At 42.8% G+C, this 25,250-nt stretch overlaps 1 protein-coding gene across 1 annotated transcript in view; it reads left to right on the top strand.

The window, feature by feature from the left end:
• LOC137273530 (fatty acid-binding protein, heart-like) overlaps nt 1-17,182 on the top strand; it is a 44,264-nt gene extending 27,082 nt beyond the window's left edge. The window contains exons 2-4 of the mRNA XM_067806260.1: nt 11,137-11,315; nt 16,011-16,121; nt 16,607-17,182. Coding sequence (XP_067662361.1) covers nt 11,137-11,315; nt 16,011-16,121; nt 16,607-16,660 — 344 coding nt within the window. The 3' untranslated portion in view covers nt 16,661-17,182. The remainder of the gene's footprint in view (nt 1-11,136; nt 11,316-16,010; nt 16,122-16,606) is intronic.
• Nucleotides 17,183-25,250: the final 8,068 nt, after the last annotated feature.

The following is a 25,250-nucleotide window of genomic DNA, read 5'->3' as shown; positions in this document are numbered from 1 at the left end:
GATTTCGTTTAGGCTTCATTTCTGAATGCAGGGACGTACCTGGGGTACATATTTGTAATACCTGTCCTTCAGCATTATTAATAGTATAAATGACAATTTCTGAAAAATATTAAACACCTCTCTAACAGACTGGCGTCATTAGCTGTACTGCCCTCTTATCTAGATTTGCCTCTTTATAAGATAGCATTAAATCATGGAATGAGCTTAGTATTTAGTACAGCCTCGTTGCAAGGCTACGTATGGAGTTATGAACGTAGATGGAGAACCAGGGCCCGCAGGACGTCTTTAGTGTATTGATAGGCACATCCGGCTTGACAGAGCATCTTTCAACCGGATGTTATTTGTTAGTACGACTGATGGAGTGATTATGATTGTACGACGCTTGTAATATTCCAATGGTTTCATGGAGTGTTATGGAGTTGTCTCAGAATACCACAGATTTAGCGTGGTATGGTCATAGTGACATGTTATGATGTCCCGATGCCATAGCATGATCTCATGACGCCATTGTGTCGTACTCGTATGCAAAGCCGGGGACAGGATGTAACTTCTGTAATTTTCTCGGTATTTACGTTATTTGAGTAAATAATTCGCCGGTTTTCCTTTAATTCGTTCACTCTTTCCGTCTATCATCTACGCTTAGATGTGAAAAAAGGGAACGAAAAAGGATTACCGAATATTTTGATGATGCATCATCCAGGAGATTTGTGCATGTATGACTGAGTGTAACATTCAAAACTTCATAGCTGGCAGTTGAGTAGTTCAGCTTTTCGTCAAATTCAGACCTCATGACTTCCTTCAGCTGACATTATCGTCCTTGCCGAGATTGGTTTCTAATGTTAACTTGCATTTGATAAAGTTAATATATTGGATGCCACAACAACTTTCAATAACGTTGTGTTTCTCTCAGAAAATACACTCACAATCGTTTGATTGAACCAAATTGCTCCATTTGAAATGAGCCCTAGTAAGCTGTGAGATTCAGGACCAGTGGAAAATACAGACTTGCTTCATTTGTGTTTTTTGCACTAAAGAAAGAACGGGAATCACTTCAGAGACTGTGAGACAGACAGTCCTAGATCTTTTTTCCATTAGCCAGTTTGATTTGTGACGTCATTAGGTCCATCCGACCAATCAGAGGGCGAGTTATAAACCAGCCCGAATATTGGAGTTATCAACACCATTGGAGCCAGTACCAGTCAGTAATAATAAACGAATTAGCGAGAAACTCTGTATTGGCATCGGTTACAAGCGCAAAAGAAAACCTTTAAATTGCTTTTGATGGAAAGGATGTCGTCTTGTTCCTAAATCTTGCGATGTCCAAGTAAACTCATGGGCAAAAGAAACTTATCACCCGACATTATTTGTGTTAAAAACGACAAAAACAAAAAAATGTCAGAAAGAATGTTTATATAAGAAAGATAAGCCATTTACACAGCAAAAACTGTATTTGTTGATGCCCTGTCAATGTTCATGCATGCAGGAAGTGAGGTAGATGACACATGGGGTGGACGTGAAAGTTTACACAGAGGATTGCATTCACAGAGTGTGTGGAAAACTGAATCTTGGAAGTGTCTGAGCACTCAGTACCTAGTGTGTCCACCCCTTGAATCAATGCACGCTAGTACACGTCTCCGCATTGATGTCGTCAAACGCCTGATGACGTCAGGAGGAATCCTCTGCCACAGTTCCAAGAGAACTTGCTCCAATTGTTGGCGATTTGCTGGTGGTTGCTGTCGTTGTCTTAGCTGTCTGTCGAGATGATCCCAGAGGTGTTCAATGGGATTCATGTCTGGGGAACGTGCTGGCCAGGGCAAAACGTTGATGTTGGCGTTGTTGAGGTAATCTTCAACGATTCTGGCAGTATGCGGACGTGCATTGTCCTGTTGCAAAAGAACACCTCTTGGCTGTTGACGCACAAAGGGCAAAACAACTGGCCTCAAGACTTCGTCCCTATACCTTTGGGCTGTCAGATTTCCATGCAGGATGACAAGCTGTGTCCTCTGATCAGCACAAATCCCACCCCACACCATGATACCACCTCCTCCAAATGGGTGCACCTCTTGAATGCAGTTCCTCGCCAATCGCTCACCTCTACGTCGGTATACACGGGCTCGGCCATCATTTCTGTACAAGTTGAAACGACTTTCATCAGTGAAGAGCACTCTCTGCCAGTCACGTCGCTGCCACCGACGTACTGTTCGTGCCCACTGCAGCCGACGTTGACAATGTTGGCGGGTCAAGGGCATTCCACGGAATGGACGGCGAGCTCTGATACCAGCAGCACGGAGACGTCTTAGTACGGTTCGTCTGCTGATGCGGTGTCCCAAGGCTGTGGTCGCCGTTGACGTCGCTGTGACGAATCTGTTCCGTAGGTGTATCGTACGGATATGGCGGTCTTCGGCGGGCGTCGTAACCCTTGGTCTACCTGATCTTGGACGGTCAGTGGTCTGACCTGTCTGCTGAAAACGTCTCAGGAGGTTGCTGATTGTTGCCTGGCTGCAGTGGAATGTTCTGGCAATCTGACGTTGTGACGCCCCCATATGGGCCATACCGATGGCCCTATTGCGTTGCTCCGATGACAGTCGTGGCATAACTTTGATATGCTTTTTGATAATGCATGATTGCACTGTCGAACAGCTGTATTTATGCAACCAATGTGCACGAGAACTTTTGGTTACACTCAAAAAACCTTTTTCACTGTTTTTCGTGCTTTCACGAAAATCACAATATCTCGGGTTTTTTGCTTGCTACTCAGCTTAAAAATGTGTTTTAGCGAATGTTTTCTCAGTATGTTTTACCTAGTTCAGTTTTGTTTAGAAGCGTAAATGGAAATTTTAAAGTGATAAGTTTCTTTTGCCCATGAGTTTAATATGATCTAGCTCCCTTGCCGTGCCTTCATGGCGACGGTTTGAAAACGTTACTGAAAATCATGGCAAGTAATTTGCAATCTCAAGCACCACGACAACCGATTCAGGCAGGTGTACCGAAATGCAAGCCATGGAGATATAGAGGATGATCTTGTTCTTTTAAGTGTAACCGATATTCATGAAGATAAACTGTAATAGCATGGTGTTTTGTACAAATCGATGTGTCGTGAAAACGATACTGTTGTATAAACTGGCGTCACTGCTGGTATGCGCCGCAAGATTAGCGCTTTTTGGGTGGATATGGGTTGTTTTATATTAGCGTACGGACACGCCTCTTGATTTATCGTTACATCTGCTATAAAGTTGGTTAGGAGTATGATCCGGAGACGTTCCCACAAAATGGTCCAATATATGACTCCAAGACAAACCTAGAAAATTTACGGATTTCTTTCCCCGAGCTCTTTTGGCATTCTCAGAATGTTCGGAATCAATCGGTCCGTAAATTCTTTTTCAAAGTTATTTGTATCTGTATTGTTAAAATATTTTGGCATAATTCCTCATTCCAAGGTTTGTAACTGAAGAAAAGAAAATTATGAAATGTCTAATAAATGGACACGACTGTATTGTAGAATGTACTTTCCATGAGATATGGAAAATCTCTTTCCTCCATGTTAAAGGACCAACTGAGCGCGAGATAAAAAAAAGTTGATCAGGACTGGATGGGTCTTAAAGCTTTTATACTGTAATTTGGAATATCGCGTATCATGCCTTTCAAGGGTTCCTGATAAGAAAGTACACTCTCCGAAGTGGTAAACGATGCTGTGGTTTGTCGGTGGAGATTAGAATTGGTCTTCAGTAACCCATGTCAGGCGACTAACGGGATCGGGTGGTCAGTCATCATATCCCCATGGCGATCGATGTTCATGTAGGTGATCACTGGATTGTCCGGCAGAGACTCGATGTAGCCGTGGAATATTGCTGAGTTCGGCGTAGAACTAAAGTCAATCACTCATCCGGCAGTGGAAAGGTCCATCTGACCTGACCGTAATGTTATGTTATCCGATATTTGTAAAACGGAAATGAAAACAATAATCGTAATCGCTCGGTGCTGATCTACCAAGAGAGACATAAATCACCATCTCCGGACTATGGCATTGCGTACGGCTGGTAGAGTCGTCGTTACTTGTTCTGTGGAGTTGAGCCCCTTACTGTATCTGGATACGCTGATCGTAGTAAGAATCCTAAATTCGTGCTGATCGTTGTCTTTGGTTTCCGATAAGTGCTTCAATCTGCGGTCTCGGGTTTCTCATAAAATGTTCCTGACTATACACTTCTCATTGAAATGAACCCAACTCGCGCACATAGTGCTTAACCACAAGCAGGTACTGCTTGTTTATTGTATAAAATGCACCCGCGCCACCTGCCATGCTATCACAAGGTTGATGATACATTTGCCTGATATACTTACATTGGTATATCATGGCACCTCATCGGCAGCTGCACATGGAACAACCGGTGTGTATCGCTAATCCTCCGACCTCAGATGCAGTTTCGAACGCGCCAACCTGTTCAGGAGATAAACTATTTCAATGCACTGTCTAGTAAGACTGGGCACCTGTCTCTTAAACTGAATGAGATTTCCTCAGTCCGCCGCCAGTATTCTGCCTCGTCACTTGGTCTCCCAAGTGTGGTCGACACTTGAAGGTCACGATGTGGAATACCTCAACCATGTAGCCATAACATGGGGGAGGGACGCTCCCCTGGAGGTAGATTAAGGCAATGAAGTGATAGGTGCGCCTGTATCTGCGAGAACGTGGGGTTCCTGCTTGTATTAAGGACGAGATGGAACTAGGTGATTGGCTGGTTGGTTTGTTGTTGAACGCCGCACTCAGCAATATGACAGCGGTGATGGTCTGGTAGTCAGTTGGTTGAAACAGATTCTGCCCATGTGAAATGCTGCGAGTTGGTGTAATGTTTTCTAAAGACTTCGCCAATTTTCACTGAGTTGCATCCTTTACTGAACTCATGACAATAATCTTTTCAACGTTACGAATTTGTTTTACAATACATCAGTTCATATGTAAACAGTACCGCATATTTTGCAAAATCCAGTTTAGAATAGTTGAGTAGGTACATTTACAATAGTGAGTCTAAACGTTTGATGGGTAGTTTATATACAAGACCAATCGCATGCGCGCACAGACCAAAGGCCAGATGACACACGCGCACTCACCCTAAACTACATACATGTGCAAACAGGCTACAGACAGCCATGTGCACACTGGTCAAATGACAAACATGCAGGAACACACCAGACGACAAACACGTCCATAAAAGTCAAACTCAACGCGTGCGCACACAGGTCAAACGACTCACATGCTATCTCAAGTCAACTCACACGCACACAGACTAGACGACACACACATCGCGATGAGAATATAGCTGCTACCATCCTTCATGAATGGCGCCAGGCTGTTCATCACCGCTGAGATGACAGTTATTGCCGCACTCCTGAGGTGTAATAAACTCTGTGCAGCTTCATTTACCTCAGTTACCGTACCAAATACCTCATAAATGCATACTGAAGATACCTGGCAGTGATGTGGAGCTCACGACGCTCAAAATGACAGCAGAGTCCCACTAGGAGGGTAAATTGCCGCATTTATATTCAGCAAAGGATCTAGACTCCAATAATTTGATTTATTGGTAAGTTTGATTCGTCGCCGGTCTAATCTGACACGAGTACTGCTTTCTCAGTCACTTTGAGATAAATCCAAAAATAAAGGGGTACCTTAATTGTTAAAAAGCTCGTTCGCCACGCAGAGCACCCGAGTTCCCTCACGGGCACAATATTTCAAGCCCCTCACTACCGGGTGCCCACTTACTGCAGGGTGCAAATCTATCACTTACAATGTTCACAATGAGCAGACAGTCAAAATACAATACGACCGCCCGTCCGGTTGAGCTTTGTTGTGTGTACATCTTGCTAGGTTGGTGAGGAGCCCCAGTAACGTCTTTGGATTCAACGCTCCGCGGCATCATCAGTAGTACAGGGCGCCGGTGAGTGGGTGAGAGAGTGAGTACGTTGAGATTTACGCCTAAACATTCCTCCAGTATCCAGACGAGTAGCGCCATAACTGAGCGTAGCATATTGCACCCATGAAGGGTTATGAATGCGTTTGACGGTTCTCCATGCTTTACTCTACGATATCAGCGGACGAGAGGTTCCAAGAACGGGATCGACCGGGACAAACGTTGTAAAAAGATCCAAGAAGTATTGCGATCGGATTAGTCGACTTGAATCTGCTTCAGGATGTGATAGCGTAGATCGGTTCACTGCCAAGTGATGTTAGCACTAATCTGTGTTATCTTTTACATTCGTCAGTGCACGCTGTACTATGACCGTTGCACAACGAAAGGTTTGTGCTGAGCACCCACCATTGCACGCTGTGGCTTGTACGTCGTAGGAAGTTTTTCATACGACTAACAGTCTACAGTGTGGTTGTTCATCAATATTCCAGCTATATGTAGGCTGTATTCAAGGGTGCCGTTGTACATAGCGATCTTAGCGCTAATGTGATCGTAACTCGCATACCTTAACACAGACTTACGACTGACGTAACTCTAAGGTTGTTTACCAACTGATCCCGTAGCATTTCAGATGGCCGGTCGTAAGAGGCGACAAAAGGGATCGGGTGGTCAGGCTCGCTGACTTGGACACATGCCATCGGTTCCCAATTGCGCAGATTGATGCTCATGTTGTTGGTCACTGGAGTGTCTGGTCCAGACTCGGTTATTCACAGGAATGTTGCTGAGTGCGACCTTAAATACAAACAAAAACAAAAATCAATGAGACACATTTTCCGCTATATTCAATTAATCTGGCGTGTTTTTCGTAGATCGATGCTCACGCTATTGATCACTGAATTTGTCTGCCCTCCACCCTTGATGACAGTCTTGGAACCCAAGGAATAGTTTCATATAAACTTAGACAAAACAATATGTTCTTAAAGATATCATTTTCTAAACTATTAACATGTCCCTTCCCAGAATATCGACCAGTTCCTTTAGGTGCAGAAGTTAGTGAGTGAGTATGCTTGAAAGTGGTAAAAGAACGTATACCGAAATGTCGCCATAGTTAAATAAAGAGGCTGATCGTCCATAAATAGCATTACGGTGGACACCAGAAATTGGATGCACAAAGTTGTACTGTTCACTGTATTGGTGCGTACAGGCCCGGCGTGAGTACACGTGACATGCATCTTCTTCAGACTGTGCAGTTTTGCCGATTAAAAAACAAACCTCATTGCCTCAGAAAGATATCCTTGCCACTGATAACAGTTTACAATTCGCAATTTTTATTGCTGTTAGAAACATGAGGCGTTAAACCAGTGATCACAGCGATAGGACATAACGTCGTAACGCATGTGGAATGTACCGGCCACACAGATCTCGGCACATAAACTCAACACAAGAGCTTTCTTCCACAGTATTCGGAAGAGATAACTAGATAGGGCAATTCCAAACAACTCAATCTTTGCCGTTTAAGTGACTGTTCATCAGGTTTACAAAAAGTATGTGTACAAAGAAAGAAATTATATTTACAAAGTAGTCGTGAAAGGCATAATCATAGTTCAACAGCGACATGAGGTTTGCGCCGTTAGATGTGTATCGGCACTGACTACTCGACTGGGTCTGTTACTGTTCAGCACGGTATCTGCAGATCAGTGGCTTGCGATCTGTGTTGTACAACTGGAGAACATTCCATTAGTTCATAGAGAAAAAAATATCTTGAAAAGAAGCCCTGAGTCTTTTATCATTTTCCTGAAGCTCTGGAAATCAAGATTTTGCCTCATTTTCTAGACTTACGGGGGCTTTCTTGGGTATAAGTGTTTCAGGGTCTGTATGACAGACTACCCACCGAACCAAAACAGCACGCTACCACAACTTACCGCATCCCATTACATCCTACACAACACTTCATGCCACACAGCACGCACCCCACCGCACCGCACCGCACCGCACCCAACCCCACCGCACCGCACCGCACCGCACCGCACCGCACCGCACCGCACCGCACCGCACCGCACCCCACCCCACCCCACCCCACCCCACCGCACCGCACCGCACCGCACCGCACCGCACCCCGCCGCACCTTATTGCACACATCACACTTCCAAGCACCTCGACACAGTGTACCACCAGAGACCACACACCGATGTGGACTCGATGCCACCTACTTCACTCAACATATCCTCCCGAAAAGTGCCCCCTACCCTTACTCGATCACCGGTCCCCAACCCGAGCGGCACGAGACCACCCCTCGCATCAAACTGGCATCTCCCCAGTCTCACACACGTTCCCCAGGGGGAGCCAGGAATTCCAGACACGATTTGGCAAGGGGCGACTGCCAGCGCGTGCATCTCTTAACATTTCCAACATTTCTGCGGAGACAAGATAAGCAGGTATCCCAATTATTTTAACAAAGTTTAAACTCCTCTCTCGCTATGCCATGCTAAACTTAAAGACCGCCCCGCCCACCCTCGCACCACGACCCCACGGGATGATCCCAGCCCTGGTCCAGTGGGGAGGGTCTGTCCTCATCCTGTATGTGAGATGCAGCAGGTATGTCTAGCACGGGAACACGACACTATCATCCTGAGACTGAAGCGTGCGCCGCGTGCCAGGTACGCGTGTCAACATGACACGCTGTAACGTGACCGGTTCCATAATTGATCAGAACTCCCTTACATGCTGCCAGAACTAACTTCGATTATTTGACACAAGTATATTTGACGCCCTGCACAAGCTATTTATTTGAAAAGTAACTGTTAGACGAAATACTCTGAAGGCCTTCTAATGTATCCCTCACTTCTGCCTATCTGCTTCCTGTGTTTGGACTACTGACATTGTATTCATACTTTCTCAATACCGCTTCGTGTAACAAGCAGCATAAAGAATTCCCCCTTTTTACCACTTTCAACATAACGATAGGAAAATCGATTTTTTTCACCTCAGCATTAATTCACAATTGTTGGTCTTCCAAATCCTCACAACCGTTCCAAATTTTCAAGTCACCTGCGACATGAATCTTGGGGTTAAATAAAAACTTTCAGCTTCAGAATGGAAAACATTAACTAACCTGAATTCAAAATGCAGATATCTTTTTTTCAAACGTTAGGGGCTGGCTGATGCTAAGGACAAGTCAGAAATAAGAAACTGTAAAAGAATAACTGGAGTTAACAAAGAGGAACTATTTTTGTCAAACATTCATCTACGTTTACTGACTGCCCGCTATGACTGTTTGACAGCAACGTTACAACGCCCTGGAAAAGACGGCAAGTTGAGCCGCGTATCTCTCTGGGACGCGTCTATGCTTCATGACGTTGAGAAAGACTTTCACTCCATGAATATAAAGTTATCGATCAGAATAAATGGCTTCAAAACATTTCTTGACATACTGAATAAGTGTCTGGCACTGTCGATCAGAAAGGTCAGTGTTCCATTTAATACTTTGCTGCCCGAAACTGGAAATGTCATTCAGCTAAGATTACCCACCATGGATATTTTTACCGCGTACTAATATGCTCTGTGTTGTCAGCTATTAGTGGAGTATGTGGGGAAACGTGTATAGTGGGGTTGGCATTTAGTGGAAATGACATAATGGTGTCTGGTTGCGGATGATGCCTGTTACTTGGACAGAAGTTGACTTCAGACACGTAACCCTCAGTAAGGAGTTCTTCAGCTGACGTATTCTTGGCAATGTGCTGGTAGATATGTTATGGCTTGTTGCAGGTGATATTCGGAATCTAGACTTATCTCTCAATGGGAATTCCGGAACAGACAAGATACTTGGTGCCCAAAATCTGTTTCTCGATGGGGTTTCGTGGGCAGAATAGATCCTCTGTGCCCCCAAACTGAAAGTGGTCACTCAAAGGGGATTAAGGAACACAGTAGATTCTTGGTGCCATAGAACTGTTTCTCATTGGTGATTTCAAGACAGAATAGATCTTCGGAGACCTAATACTGTCTCACAGTGGAGATTCCTGAACAGAATAGATCCTTGGTTCCATATGCATAGAACTGTCTCTTATCAGGGATTCCTGAACAGAATAGATCTTTGGTGTCCTAGAACTATCTCTCGTTGGGGATTACAGAACACAATAGACCCTTAGTTCCTTTGTAACCGAACACAGTGTTTTTCGAAGCAAATCTCTAGTTTTACTTATCTTACCTCACACGTAAATGTCACTTTCTGATTGGCTGAGAGCTCCTCTATTATATTCAATGTACCCGATGTGAATGCCGCACTCATTTGGTACTTCGTGGTAGTAATGTTGAATAACACTGAATCACGTAAATTACCGATGTTTGTCGAATGCAAATAGATGGAAGGGAGATAAATGTAAATCTGTAAATCTAGAGATGGCTACAAAAACACTTACCCATGCTTCGAACGATTTAAAATTAACATTATAAGTTGTTCACTGGTCACGAGGGGGCATGGGTTGGTGTACATTAACCCATGGGCCCCGAGAGACCAGTGAAAAACTTATAATGTTAATATTAATTTATCTTACCGAATACCGTCTGTTAATTTTGAAGTGTTTGAAGCATAGGTATCGGATCATACACTTCAGCCAACCTGTGTGAATTAAACGATTCGAATCTTGCATCTTGCTGTTTTTCCCACAGGTAATGTCTTAGTAAAGTCGCCGCGGAGTAATTCCCCTTCCTAATATTCACAGGGACTGCATTTGGACGTTTTGTAAAAATGTATTTATTGGAAAGCGAAGTCATCGCTAGATTTTGCAGACGACACAAGAAAAGCAAATTTGGAGTTGGCTCCCTTTCATCAATTTGCATTCGCAAAACATCGGTATTTTCCGTGCATCATGTGTGATTCAATGTGTTTCGAGATAACGAAGTACTACCACGATGTACCGAATGAGTTGCCAACAGTGTTCATTGCAATGTTATTAATGTATGATGTAAGGTAATCGGTAAGACAAAAACTTTGTTCACAGGTCTCTCGGGGCCCATGGTTTGATGGTTAATTATTTCCACGTCATGACCAGTGAACAACGTATATTGTACCATGCTGTCCATTCCTTTTTTTCTATTTTTTTAAGTTGTTTTTTTTTCAGGTGAGCAAAATGACAACAAACCTTAGCAGATATGTCTCACAGATGGCACTGGATGTGGAAACGTTTTGTCTCTTTTATTATATATGCTTTGAATGACATTACTGCATTCTCTGTTCAAGGTCTTGCCAGTGATAAAACAACTTTCTACAAGTGCTCGAAAACTGTCATCTCCTATAACAAAGATGGTGACGAATGGATCATCGACGTTGGCGTGGCAGACGTCCCCAATGGACGACAGTTTAGGTTCAAGATTGGGGAACCGTACGACTCCGCCAACCTTGACGGCACTCCAATGAAGGTAGACACGTGCTTTATAATCTGTGATGTGAAGCCCTAGAAGACCCGGGTTAGAAATGGTCTTCAACAACCCGTGCTTGTCGTAAGAGACGACTAGTGGGATCGGATGGTCAGGCTCGCTGACTTGGTTGACAAATGTCATCGTAGATCAATGATCATGCAGTTGACCACTGGATTGTCATACCGAAACGTGAGTTTCATTAACCTATTCAGACAATGACCTACTTTTCAGCCGATCCGAATCTTCTCATGTGAAAGTTCAAATAGGCACCACAAACACCTGTGGTTACACTGAATTCCAATTCCTTGTTTCATAAGAAATGATATTTACAAATGAATTTTAATTTTAAACTTTGATAGCACCGTATTTCTATATTTTATATCTAGGTTTAGGCAGTCCTCCTTAACAACGAAGTCACAGACTGCCCTTGTTTGATGCAGTCGTAAAATGATTCACAATGTATCTAGCTCACTGGTTACATGATTGTTATGTGGGGTTTTGGGTTTTTTTTGGGTTTTTTGGTTGTTGTTTTTTATTATTTTTTGCGCTTATTCAGTGTAGTTCTGTAATGCACAATGAGTCTTATATAATATCCGCACCAGACCGTCAAAGTTTTCCCGCGGAAGAGCCTCGTTTTGAAATTTCTACGATTTCCGCGAACGCTCAATCCTGTACGCCTGTGTCCGGAGGAGCGCCCGCGAGCGCCCGCGAACCATCCTCACAGCTGTCTCACCTAGCAAACAATGATGGCGACCATGTTTAAAAAAAACAACTTTATCATTAGTTAGCATCAACCTGACGAATGGGCAAGGAATAGCCAAGAAACGTTGTGTAAAGAAGAAGTTGACATCCGTAATATTTTGTCTTTTATATGTTTAGTGTCATTCGTCACCACTCGCCCCTTTCCGTAACCTCCGACAAAAGACGAAAAGCTATTCGGCTTTTCACGGAATAACACGAGATGGTCACGAATGGTTTAATGAAAGCAAGCGCTCGCATCCGTTCAGGACCCATGCGAGCGCATGAGGGAGGCAATCGCCCGGGCGCTCATGGTTCTGAACTCGCCTGAGGTTTCCGTGAGCAAGGACTGGTTATCGCACTCAGCTGCGCAGTAAACAAGAAACGATGGTCAGGCTTCTATTCTTTACGGACCGCCTGGTCAGGTAGCTGCAGTATAGTCAAAGGCGGCGTTATACAACACGATACCTGTAGGTATATGATGCGATATTGGAAGGATAGCTTGAGTCGTTGTCATGGTTAAAGTCAAACGGCGGTTTCTTGGCGCCGAAATGCTTGGTGCACTTTTGGTACAGATGTGCTGGCGTCTTTTTGACACGGAAACATATTCTGCAATGTTTATATGACGTTATGTTCGAGATCGATAAGTTATGATCTGACTAGTTGTAAATGATGTATGATATAAATTAGATATATCATGATCTATGAGTAGTAAATGACGTTATGAAATAGTTAGGTATGACATCGTCAGTCAGCAGTTGTAATTGACGTTATGATATACTTATGATATATTATGGTCTATGAGTAGTTGTATATGACGTTCTGATATAATTAGATATACTATGAGTAGTTGTATATGACGTTCTGATATAATTAGATATACTATGAGTAGTTGTATATGACGTTCTGATATAATTAGATATACTATGAGTAGTTGTATATGACGTTCTGATATAATTAGATATACTATGAGTAGTTGTATATGACGTTCTGATATAATTAGATATACTATGAGTAGTTGTATATGACGTTCTGATATAATTAGATATACTATGAGTAGTTGTATATGACGTTCTGATATAATTAGATATACTATGAGTAGTTGTATATGACGTTCTGATATAATTAGATATACTATGAGTAGTTGTATATGACGTTCTGATATAATTAGATATACTATGAGTAGTTGTATATGACGTTCTGATATAATTAGATATACTATGAGTAGTTGTATATGACGTTCTGATATAATTAGATATACTATGAGTAGTTGTATATGACGTTCTGATATAATTAGATATACTATGAGTAGTTGTATATGACGTTCTGATATAATTAGATATACTATGAGTAGTTGTATATGACGTTCTGATATAATTAGATATACTATGAGTAGTTGTATATGACGTTCTGATATAATTAGATATACTATGAGTAGTTGTATATGACGTTCTGATATAATTAGATATACTATGAGTAGTTGTATATGACGTTCTGATATAATTAGATATACTATGAGTAGTTGTATATGACGTTCTGATATAATTAGATATACTATGAGTAGTTGTATATGACGTTCTGATATAATTAGATATACTATGAGTAGTTGTATATGACGTTCTGATATAATTAGATATACTATGAGTAGTTGTATATGACGTTCTGATATAATTAGATATACTATGAGTAGTTGTATATGACGTTCTGATATAATTAGATATACTATGAGTAGTTGTATATGACGTTCTGATATAATTAGATATACTATGAGTAGTTGTATATGACGTTCTGATATAATTAGATATACTATGAGTAGTTGTATATGACGTTCTGATATAATTAGATATACTATGAGTAGTTGTAAATGACGTTATGATAGAATTTGATATATTATGATAAATGAGTGGTAACTGATGTTATGATATATTAGATATATATATTAATCTATTAGAAGTAAATAAAATGATTATATGATCATGGTATATGATATACATGTAGTTGTAAATGACGCTGCGATATATTAGATATATAATTATAATCTACGAGTAGTAAATGACGTTATTATATAATTCGGGAATATGTCATGATATACGAAAAGTTGTAAGTGACGTTAGGATACAGACAGTATATGTGTTGAAAGGCCGTGTATAAATGAACACGCGGCGTTTACACAAGTTCGCTAACGAAAACCGCAGAACACACACAGCCATATTTCAAGCTTTAAGGAAACTTACTTTTTCCAAGTTTTTAAAAAATGAAAGCTTGAAGTAATTGAGCTGAGATCGCCTCGGTTACAAACCAAGCACAAATCCTCACCTTGAGTCTGAAGTAATTAGCTAGCGACCTGGGTGGGGTGCCACACACTTAACTTTACGGCTTTAAATGTGGGCTCGAAAAACCGTTGGTGAGCACATGCCAGCTTGTTAATAGACCGATCTGGCTGCTTTTAACCATCCTGCAGACAGGAAGGGTACAGTCTGCACACATACTCCTGTTGCAGTGTACAAAATACCCAACCAGTTATAAATTTGAAACCGTTTCAAATGTTTGAATTGCATCGCAACTGATCGTTATTGTAATAATGGCTATAAATAAAGCGCCTGCTTTCACGCACTTGTGCATTCTCAAAGCGCTAACGGGCGCTAGAATGGTAACAATCGTATCCCACCCGGTACCCATTAACTGCGAGGTCAACAGGGACAGTGCAGGAACAAACTCACTTGCCTAAGGTGAGACAAGTGTGCTCTGTTGTGGGGCAGGGCTGAACTTCTACAAACTCTCCGGGGTATAGCTGCCAAACACGATCTTCCATCCAGGGACTAACGTTGGTTAATTTCTGCAGAGGACCACACATTCCATGTTATAACCATACTAGTTTTGTTTGTTTTGTTGTTTTATCTTTAAATAACTCGGACCAAACCTTGAAGGCATCTGAAGGCATGACAGTTGCGGCCGTCGTCTGCTGGCAGTTTTGTCTCGAAATGAAAAATTTCCGCCTCGACCGCCATGTTGAAACCGCCAATTGTGGCCAGTATCCGAGATATGTATTTTCCAAATTTTGCTAGCCTGTCCGGTTAGTTATGCTAAGTTAACAAGTCGGAGAGAATGGTGCATTTACAAAATGACCCCATGAAAATTTACTAGCCAGCCAGGCCAGTCACTGTGGAAATTCGCTGACCCGACTGGATTTTTACCAGCCACGGGCCAGTGGATATTTCGTTTACTGCTTGTGGCCAATATTCTGTCTTGGTTGGTGTTTTACGCTCGGTCGTGGTCACCTTAGCGCGCGGAAAGATCGAAGCATGGTTGAACCCAACAACAGAGAAACGCATACAGTGAACTGTACACTTATACACTGTACAACTGTACACTGTATGTCGAACATGCTTATAGCGAGCACACGGATAAAACGAATTTTTTTGTCTGTACCATTGGTCGAATGGGCCATAAACAGTAATAATCTGTAATCTTGTTCTTGAAAATGTGAACTGGGATGCACCCACGATTGTTGAGTTACGGCGTGCCCAAGGGACGTAACTCTTTATAACGACTTGCGGCCCTTTGGACGGCTTGGTCTTGCGTGCCTTGTTGTTCCTCCATAGCAACTACTGTCACTTACTGGTATTTTCTAGTTATCACACGCTCCGGTTCACATGCAACAGAAGCCGATGGGAGAACACGTGAATTGGTTGCCTTGGATGTCATTTGATTCGGTTTGCATCTGCTCTCAGCCACTATATTGTCGGGTACAGATATGATAAAATTATGCACACCAATTCTAACCTCACGGGTAGAACCTCATAGAGATGGCACAGCGTTATGGATAAGCAACTTTTCGGTATAGGTTCTTATACCGTTTCCAAGCTTGTGGCACAAGGAAACGACAGGACAGAAATACTGCTGTGTAGAGTAGCTTCTGGGGGTAGCCTGAACCACATCCGCACATATTTGCTTCAGAGCGTGATCACCGCGAAGGATGGGAAGTTCCTGGAAACCCACAAGATGGCAGAGATGGAGAATGAGATGCAGATCGAGAGACAGATACAAGACTCCGGGAAGATGCTTGTCGTAAGTACTCCATGTGAGTGTGTGAGTGAGTGAGTGAGTGAGTGAGTGCGGCTTTACGCTCATTTAGCCGTATGTAAATGACGTTATGATAGAGTTAAAGATATCATGATCCATGATGTGGGTGTAAATGACATCATTATGTCAGTAGATTCATCGTAAGTGAGTGAGTATTATTTTACACCGTTCTTGAGCAATATTCCAGCAATATCACACCGAAGAAACGGGCTACACAATGTGTAGCGGTTGAGTGGGTTTGATACGGCACGCTCAGCAATGTTAGAGCTAAATAATCGGTCTGGGCCAGACAATCCAGTGATCAAAAGCATGAGCATCGATGCTCATGTTGTTGAACACTGGATTGTCTGGTCGAGACTCGGTTATTGACAGGCCATATAGCTGGAATATTGCTGAGTGCTGCGTTTGAAGGCGATGGAGATGTGTTTGTGTGTTTGTTTCTGCCGTCACACTGTTATCTTCTCTTGCAGACGACTGAATACAAGGGGAATGTGATGACGTCCACGTATGTGCGAATTGATTGACTCAAATTGTGCTCAACTGCAGCAAATGCTGACGCAGTGTAAACACGAATCTATGACGTAGTGCGCAGAAATGATTTGAACGTTCCATACTTTGCACACAGTGACTTTCTGGGCGCCGCGCGACGGCTGAACAAGGCTGGATAATCGTTTCTCATTACCGTGTGTCATTTTGCGGGGTCTACGTGGATTGTCTCCCTCTACAGGAAGTGACGATCCCTAGCGGTGAAACGGTCTCGAGGGAGGGAACCCACTTACCGTGTGTGCACGACGGCCTGTTACTGGCCATCGAGATGAACACTCCTTCATCGCGGTGTGGACGTTCTCACGGCGCAGTCTGTGTCGTCATCGTCATCGTCGTCGTCGTTGTTGTTGATGTTGTTTTGTTTACGCTACAGCGTTCTGTCTTATCGTATACGTGGGCTATGGCGGACCCCTTTGTTGCCATGGTAACGTGGACATGGAACTTATGTCAAGCACCTGTTCCAAGTAAATGCTAATAAACTCGTCGGTCTTTATTCGTCATCCATGTTGTGTGTCTTTCTTGAACTTTATTTTACTCTCATCAAAACCATGTTTACATGACAAAAATATAGGCACATTTGCCCTGAAATTTTGCTGTGTGACCGTTGAAACTCGCGTGAAAATGAAGTGTGTAAGCCCATCACCACCCCTTTCTCAATAGTGTTCACCCAGCAGAAAATGGGTACCCGGTGGGATAAGTGGGGGGATGATGCCTTCCTTTGACTGTTAGCGCTATGAGCTATGGAGTTTAGCGCAACGTAAATGCACACAAACACACACACACACACACACACACACACACACACACGTATGACTGAAATGAGAAAACTGAGGGAGAAAAAGGCCATTGCAATAGTATTACAATACTTGCTTGCAAGAGACAATCGCTATAGAAATAGGTGTTCCTCCCTCAATAGTCACCCCTAGTGAGTATGATTTTGTGCCGCCTTTAGTAATAGTCCAGTAATTGGCTATGCGCTCTTCTAATATTTGCAATGTACCCCACTTAGCAGCGAGGTACACTGCAATGTACCCCGCTGTCAATGGCAACTCTTTCGGTACTTCGTAGTAGTACTTCGATTCTTTATCTCGAATAACATTGAATCACGAATAATGCACGAAGGCTACGAAACGATTTGCTTCGTATTCCAATAAACAGATTTTCACAAAACGTTCAAATGTAGCCCCTGTGAATATTAAGAAAGGGAATTACACCGCGGCGACTTGACTAAGACTGTACCTGCGGGAATACAGCAGGATCAGAAGCGTTTGATTCACACAGGCTGGCTAAAGTGTACGATCCGATACCTATGCTCAATTCAAACATTTCAAAATTAACATTGATGTGTTCGGTAAGATAAATACGTTTGTTCACTGGTCCCTCGGGGCCCATGGGTTGATGTACCCTCGATGTTTGTTTATGTTCCCTTACTCCTTTGGGCCTAGGAAACCTAAACAAATATCGAGGGTACATCAACCCATGACCCTTCGTGACCAGTGAACAACTTATATTGCACACTCGTGGGGAATCGAACCCGAGTCTTCGGCGTGACGAGCGAACACTTTAACCACTAGGCTACCCCACCACCCATAAAGCGAAATGAAACATGAGCAATTAATACAACACAGTGATTAGTACTAGCGATACAGCATGAAACAAAAGACCTAGATGTTTGTAAATTTGTTGTGCAACTTCCACCGATATGGCGCCGGTCTGTAATTAATGGAGTGTGAACCAGACAATACCGTGATCGGTATCTTGAGCTTCTATCTAAGTTGTTAGAATACGATGACATATATCAATCAGCAAGTCTAAGGAAACGGGAAGTGGTGCAGGTCATTCCACTCTTGTGAAACTCATTAGGGTTCGATTCAAACTCGACGTATGCAGCTAAGGTGAACTAGGACCACTTTGCCACAAATGTCCTCAACACATCGGTCTCGCAGTGGGACGTCTACGTACATACGATATCCGAAACAAGAACAATCAGCAGGACAGGGCCACGCTTCCTAAACAGTCAGCTCATCTTCATCACCCAGTCGACTGGACATTAAAACAGTAGTGGTTCTGGCAAAAGGTTGTCTGATCCACAAAATGCAAAATTCCAGAAATTTGACATCACATCAATAACCTGAATCCATGTTAGGATTGCGTGTATGTACATATAGATAGACATCTTCATAGACAGTGGACTGATCCCATCTATTACACAAACGTCCATTAGTTGTCAGCGTGTCTGAGACTTAAGCAACAACTGCAATACGATGTACAGTATTGAAGTCCTTGAATACAAAGGCCATTATTCTGCAGCTTACATTTACATCATGTGGAAAATAAGCGGAATGAACTATCTAATGCTATACTTTGGGGAAGGTTTGACGGTAACACCGATTGCGTCTATGTCCTCGTGTAGGTACTTGGACAGTAACGGGGGAAGGTTTGACGGTAACACCGATTGCGTCTATGTCCTCGTGTAGGTACGTGGACAGTAACGGGGGAAGGTTCGACTGTAACACCGATTGCGTCTATGTCCTCGTGTAGGTACGTGGACAGTAACGGGGGAAGGTTTGACTGTAACACCGATTGCGTCTATGACCTCGTGTAGGTACGTGGACAGTAACGGGGGAAGGTTTGACGGTAACACTGATTGCGTCTATGTCCTCGTGTAGGTACGTGGACAGTAACGGGGGAAGGTTTGACGGTAACACCGATTGCGTCTATGACCTCGTGTAGGTACGTGGACAGTAACGGGGGAAGGTTTGACTGTAACACCGATTGCGTCTATGTCCTCGTGTAGGTACGTGGACAGTAACGGGGGAAGGTTTGACGGTAACACTGATTGCGTCTATGTCCTCGTGTAGGCACGTGGACAGTAACGACTGCATTATTTGAAAACGTGGTCAGTAGGTCACAACGTAAGAACATTATCTCTAACGTCTAAATTACGTAGAGACGTGATGTGTAACGTCAACGCCACATTGAGACATGACTTGTATCGTCAAAATCATTTAGAGACGTCCAAATTCAGGTATGCGCGTGACATGTAATGATTACAACGTGGTTCTGTTACGTCTACATCACATTGAGACGTGATCTGTAACGCCTAAATCAAGTAAAGACGTGGGCTTTAACGTCTGCATTCAAGTAGAGACGTGGTCCAACGTGTCTACGTCGGGTAAAGACATGATCTGAAGCGACGTGTAGCCTCTGCTTCAAGTAGAGACGTGAGACGTAGAGCCTAATTCATTTAGAGACATCATCTTTAACGAGTACATGATCCGGGAAACGTGATATGTAATTAATGACTACATAATGTAGAAATGATGTGATGTGCAACGACTACTTCGAGTAGAGATGTCGTCTCTAACGTCTGCATCAACGACTTCGTACTGCGTCATTTTGAGACGTGATGTGCAACCACTGTTTCATGAAGAGACGTGTTCAATAGCCACTGCATCAGGTAAAGACATCATCTGTGACGATCTAATCATCTGGTAACGTACGCTGCAACGTCTATATCACGTAGAGGTGTGATCTAGAACTACTACCACGTGGGCAGACGTCATCTCTATCATCTAGACCGGATGAAGCCCATTTCTCGTGTCATCCGTCGTAATGCCGCTGGAATATTGCTAAAACCGGCTCACAAATAATTTCACTCACCCGCTCCAACATCTACATCATGAACACTTTAAGTGAGTTTTTTACGCCGCTCTCAGCAATATTTCTGCTAAATGGGGGCCTCATAATCAGTCGTGATCTTGAACGCATATACTATAAGAGATGTTACCTGTTTGTGTTGGTGCAACTGCTGGGATTAGGTGTCAACGGCGACACGTCGACATTCATGCTATCAGTCATTGGATCCAAACTCAGGTTGAAATATTACTGGCTGTGGTGTTAAAATAAAAAGAAGGTAACGGAAAGTGTCTGCAGCGACTACATTATATGGAGACGTGGTCGGTAACGCCAACATTATGCATAGACGTGACATACGTCAAGTGCAGCGTGATCTGCTAGGCTTCTTACCATAAACTGGTCAATAAAATAAAAATTAATTTCTAATTCAGTGTAAGAGCTGGCGTGTCACTACCCTCCAGAGAAAAGGTTTATGGTATTTCGCTATTGAGACTCTGCTTGTCGTTATGAAACGACATGCTGTCCCGCCGTGTTGCCATCAACACCACCTACTAGGGTAACAACGACACCAACAACAAGGATCTAACAACAACAGCTCCACAATGGATTCAGCGAGCTGTGCCAGACTACAGTCATGTCTATTCGCGTAGGTAGATTAATGTCACACAATTACAACAAATCTTACGGATCAATAAGGTTGATTTGATGAAAATAGAATATGTTTTATTGTCATGTTTAAGGGTGCAGTTTCCTAGAGCAGACAGTAAATGTCATAGGATTTGTGATTGTTACTAGCGGCCGTGGTGATGTCTGTCATGTCATGTCATGTCAAGGTAACACGGGGGAAGGTTCATGTCACACACACACGTGCACACTCATACACTCGCACAGTCGCACTTTCGTGCATACACGCGTAAATAGATACACGCGTTTACCTTCGTGGATACACGCACACACTCGTAAACACAAACATCGAAACGCACTCGCACAAGCAAACACGCACAGACACGCACATATACTGAGTGAGTGAGTGGGTTTAGTTTTACGACGCTTTTTATCAATGTTCCACCAACATCAGAAATGGGAATCCAACCAATTTCTTCGGCGTGACGAGCCAACGCTTTAATCAGTAGGCTACCCACCGCCCCCACACATACACACGTTTTACTCACTTGCACACCCAGACGCAAACGAAAACGCACACACACACAGATACACACACATGCATCCCTTCACTCGCATTTTGATGCATACACGCGTAGGTAGATAAATGCTTACCTTCGCGGAAACATACGCGCAGCTTCGTTCTCAGATGCACACATGGAAACGCCCACTCGCCCACAAACACGCACACCTACGCGGACACAAACGCACTCTTGCACATCCATACCCACCAATGTATATGCCATTTGTATATAACCTATCTGCACCAGACAATCCTGTGATCAACAGCATGATCATCTATCTACGAAATTGAGATACGATGGCTTGTGTCAGCCAAGTCAGAGAGCAAGACTACCGATCCCGTTACAGTCGCAAAGCTCTTTACGACCAGCATGGGTTGCTGAAGAGCAATTCTAACCCAGAGTCTTGTGTGAGTGAGGGAGATGGATTTTAACGCTGGTTTGAACAATAGTCTTATCTCACCAGCCATTAATGGGAAAAGGCTGGGGGTCTGAAACGTCTACCATTTTTGTAAGTACCATCACGGCTCTGACAAACCTTAATCCATGGGTCAGTAGAACTTGGATTCGAACCCAATCACGGGAAACAACTCACACAATCACTCTTGTGACACCAACCCACGAAAACACACTAGGTTCGTGCGTCTGTTTGCTAGCTTTGTAACGTTGCACTCAACAATATGTCAATTACAGCGTCTGCTAAATAATTGACCGGATAATCTCGTGAATGGAACAACAGACTGGACCCATGGGGGTTCAGGCTAGAACTGATCTACAGTAACCCATGCTTGTCGTAAGAAACGATGAATGGGGTCGGGTGTCCAGAATCGCTGGCTTGGTTGACACATGTCATCGGTTCTCAAAAAAGGCCGATGATCTTGCTGGATTCTCTGGTCCAAACTGGATTATTTACATACCGCCACCATATTGCTGGAATATTGCTGAGTGTGGCTTAAAACTAAACTCACTCACTACGGAGTGATCCACGCCCGCTTCAGTAGCCGACAAACACCAGCTGCAGTTTCCTTCTATCGATCAAGTATTGACGTTACATTAAACGCAATCCCTGAATCTGGTTCACATCAGATGTACATTTAATCGGATTAGTTATCGTGTTTGTCTGAAGGAACATGCACTGGGAGTACAGGGTGTCTGGGAGTTGAACTGAGTTATCTCCCCACTGGGGCGCCACCTAGTTCGTCCCCGTCACTGTCCCTCCTACCAGGGAAGCGTTAATTTTAAAGGGGCACTGGTCCAAAGGTATTAATGTTACGCGCCAACATTCGTCAAGCTTGTTGTGGCACAGGCAAACTGTAGCGCAAATGGGGTTGCCCTGCGTAGAGAATATAACCAGTCTTTTTATATGAGAGCGAAGCGGGCAAAGGTTGCAACGTATTTCCCTCGCTTCGGTTCAAAAAATATTTATCAAGTCAAAATAAAATATCGCCATCATCAAAGGTACACTCCCATTACCTCACTTGGTTGTGCTCTCACATTTCCAACCTCATATTTAATAATTACTCACGTGAATATGTTTTATTCAACATTCAACAAGTGCCACTCGAGGTGTTCAGATAGTTCTTCGTTTCCACATCCCCTGACAGCTTCCGGTTCAACGGAGTGAAGGAACAAGAATGTGCAGAAACTAAATACTGCATATACCCAACGAAACTGTTCAAGTTGTAGACTGGCCCAGCTACAGCCTACATTTTAACCCTATGGAGAATATGATTATCTATTGAAGGACAGAATAAACCATAAGGACTTGAGGATACGAAGAAGGAAATGGTCGAATATTGCGGTACGCTGTTACACGATTTCTTACAAATTTTGATCGGTAGTGTACCTAGGTGAATTCATTGGTGTATTGCATACTAGCAAGGAGGTCTCACAAAGTATTGAAAAGGCACTTAGATTGTTGGAAAATCATATCTCTACATACCCATTTAAGTAAAACTGCTATAGTTTATATACGTCATGTATTAAATATTTCCCCAAAACAACGTTCTCGATAATTTCTAGGAATACAACATTCTCGTATACTGAATACACAATGTCGATAAAGTGCCATTGCAGAAACAAACGTCCTTTATTCAAATGATTACCAGCCAATGCGTTGATTATTTCCTCATTGTTGTCTAACTAAATCACTTTCAAAAGAATAGTCGACCTCATGCAAATAGTTGTCAGGTGTGCTATCTTGGATGACCTATGGGACTCTACACCAATGAGAAAAACTTGAAACAGTCACGTGACCAGTTCACAAACTAGCACCTGTTACTACTTCTTTGAGTGACATTTACAGTAGAAGACTTCAAGTTGGTGTGATAAACATTAGTTTTTATGGATTAACATTTTTACTGCAATCGATGCGACATTTCTGCTATTCCATTTGCAAAGATGGAGAAGTTGACTGTGGTGGTGTTGTTACTTCTGGGAACGTCTGCACTGTTTGTGAAGTGTTTGGATGAAGATCGACCCCTGAAAGCACCAGGTACATTATACACTGATATGCATACTGACATTGCATGCAATACACAACAAAGAATGTGTTTTATCCGACCAAATTTTGCTGAGCACGAAACACGTTTTAATTAACTGTCCGTTCACAATGCTGAGCGTTGGAACATTTTATCAAGCTGCCATGTTATATGAAGAGATGCTCAAAAACTTCGTCTATGTTATCCATCAATGCAATATGTATTTTAGCTGCCAAACCGTGCCATTTTATCATTAAGAGGAAAACAGTTCTACTCAATTCACTGTATTTTTAAAAAATTTAAGCTATACTCTTTGAAAAGCCTCTCGTAATCCTCCGTGCAATGGCCCTATATACAATCTATATGTGGTATACAATCTGTCTGTCTGTCTGCCTGTCTGTCTGTCTGCAACTGTTGTTTTCGTCACGATTCACCGTCCAGCTTCACAAAACTCATTCAATACTTTCCTAGGAATGACAAACATAAGGATGATCAACATCTGTATTGTACATTAGCGACGTTTCGCTATAGATTCTTACACCGTTTTCAAGCACGAGGTGGCGAATCGATACAGCAGCCATTCTCTGTATAAGATTCCTTCTACTATTCCTTGTGGGGAAAGTCCCTGTGGAAAAGTTCCTGTGGGGAAAGTTCCTTGTGGGGAAAGTTTCTGTGGAAAGGTTCCTGTTTAAAAGTTCCTGTGGGCAAAGTTTCTTGTGGGGAAAGTTCCTGTGGGAAAGTTCCTATGGAGAAAGCTCCTTGTGTGGAGAGTGCCTGTGGGCAAAGTTTCTTGTGGAGAAAGTTCCTTGTGGGCAAAGTTCCTGGATTCAGCATATATATATGTAGGATATATGGTGGCTAACAAAGACTATAGATGGTAAACAAGATAATTAACAATGAAAATACAGGATGTTTGGGTGCATGACTTCAAATCAGGCAAGGAGAAAAAAACTATGCTGCAATACATGTAGACTATCGCTATCGCAATAGATGTTTCCCCCTCAGTAGTCACCGCTACAAATTATTGTCACATGTATTTTCAAGTTTTAATTCTCATAGTCATTTCAACTCATTTGACTGATTGAATTACAATTACTTAATGATTTCTAAAGAGGATTTACATTCATTCATTCATTCATTCATTCATTCATTCATTCATACATACATTTACTTTTTTATTTGCTCAGTTTCAGAGGATGAGGTGTCTCCGACGGAGAAAGCAAGCAACAGGTATGGTGTCGGGGAGGATGTTATGGTGTGTTATA

Source organism: Haliotis asinina, chromosome 2 (genome assembly GCF_037392515.1).
Source record: "Haliotis asinina isolate JCU_RB_2024 chromosome 2, JCU_Hal_asi_v2, whole genome shotgun sequence".
NCBI classification, from domain to species: domain Eukaryota; kingdom Metazoa; phylum Mollusca; class Gastropoda; order Lepetellida; family Haliotidae; genus Haliotis; species Haliotis asinina.
Note: the sequence above shows the minus strand (reverse complement) of the source record. Positions and strands in the feature narration are given on the sequence as shown.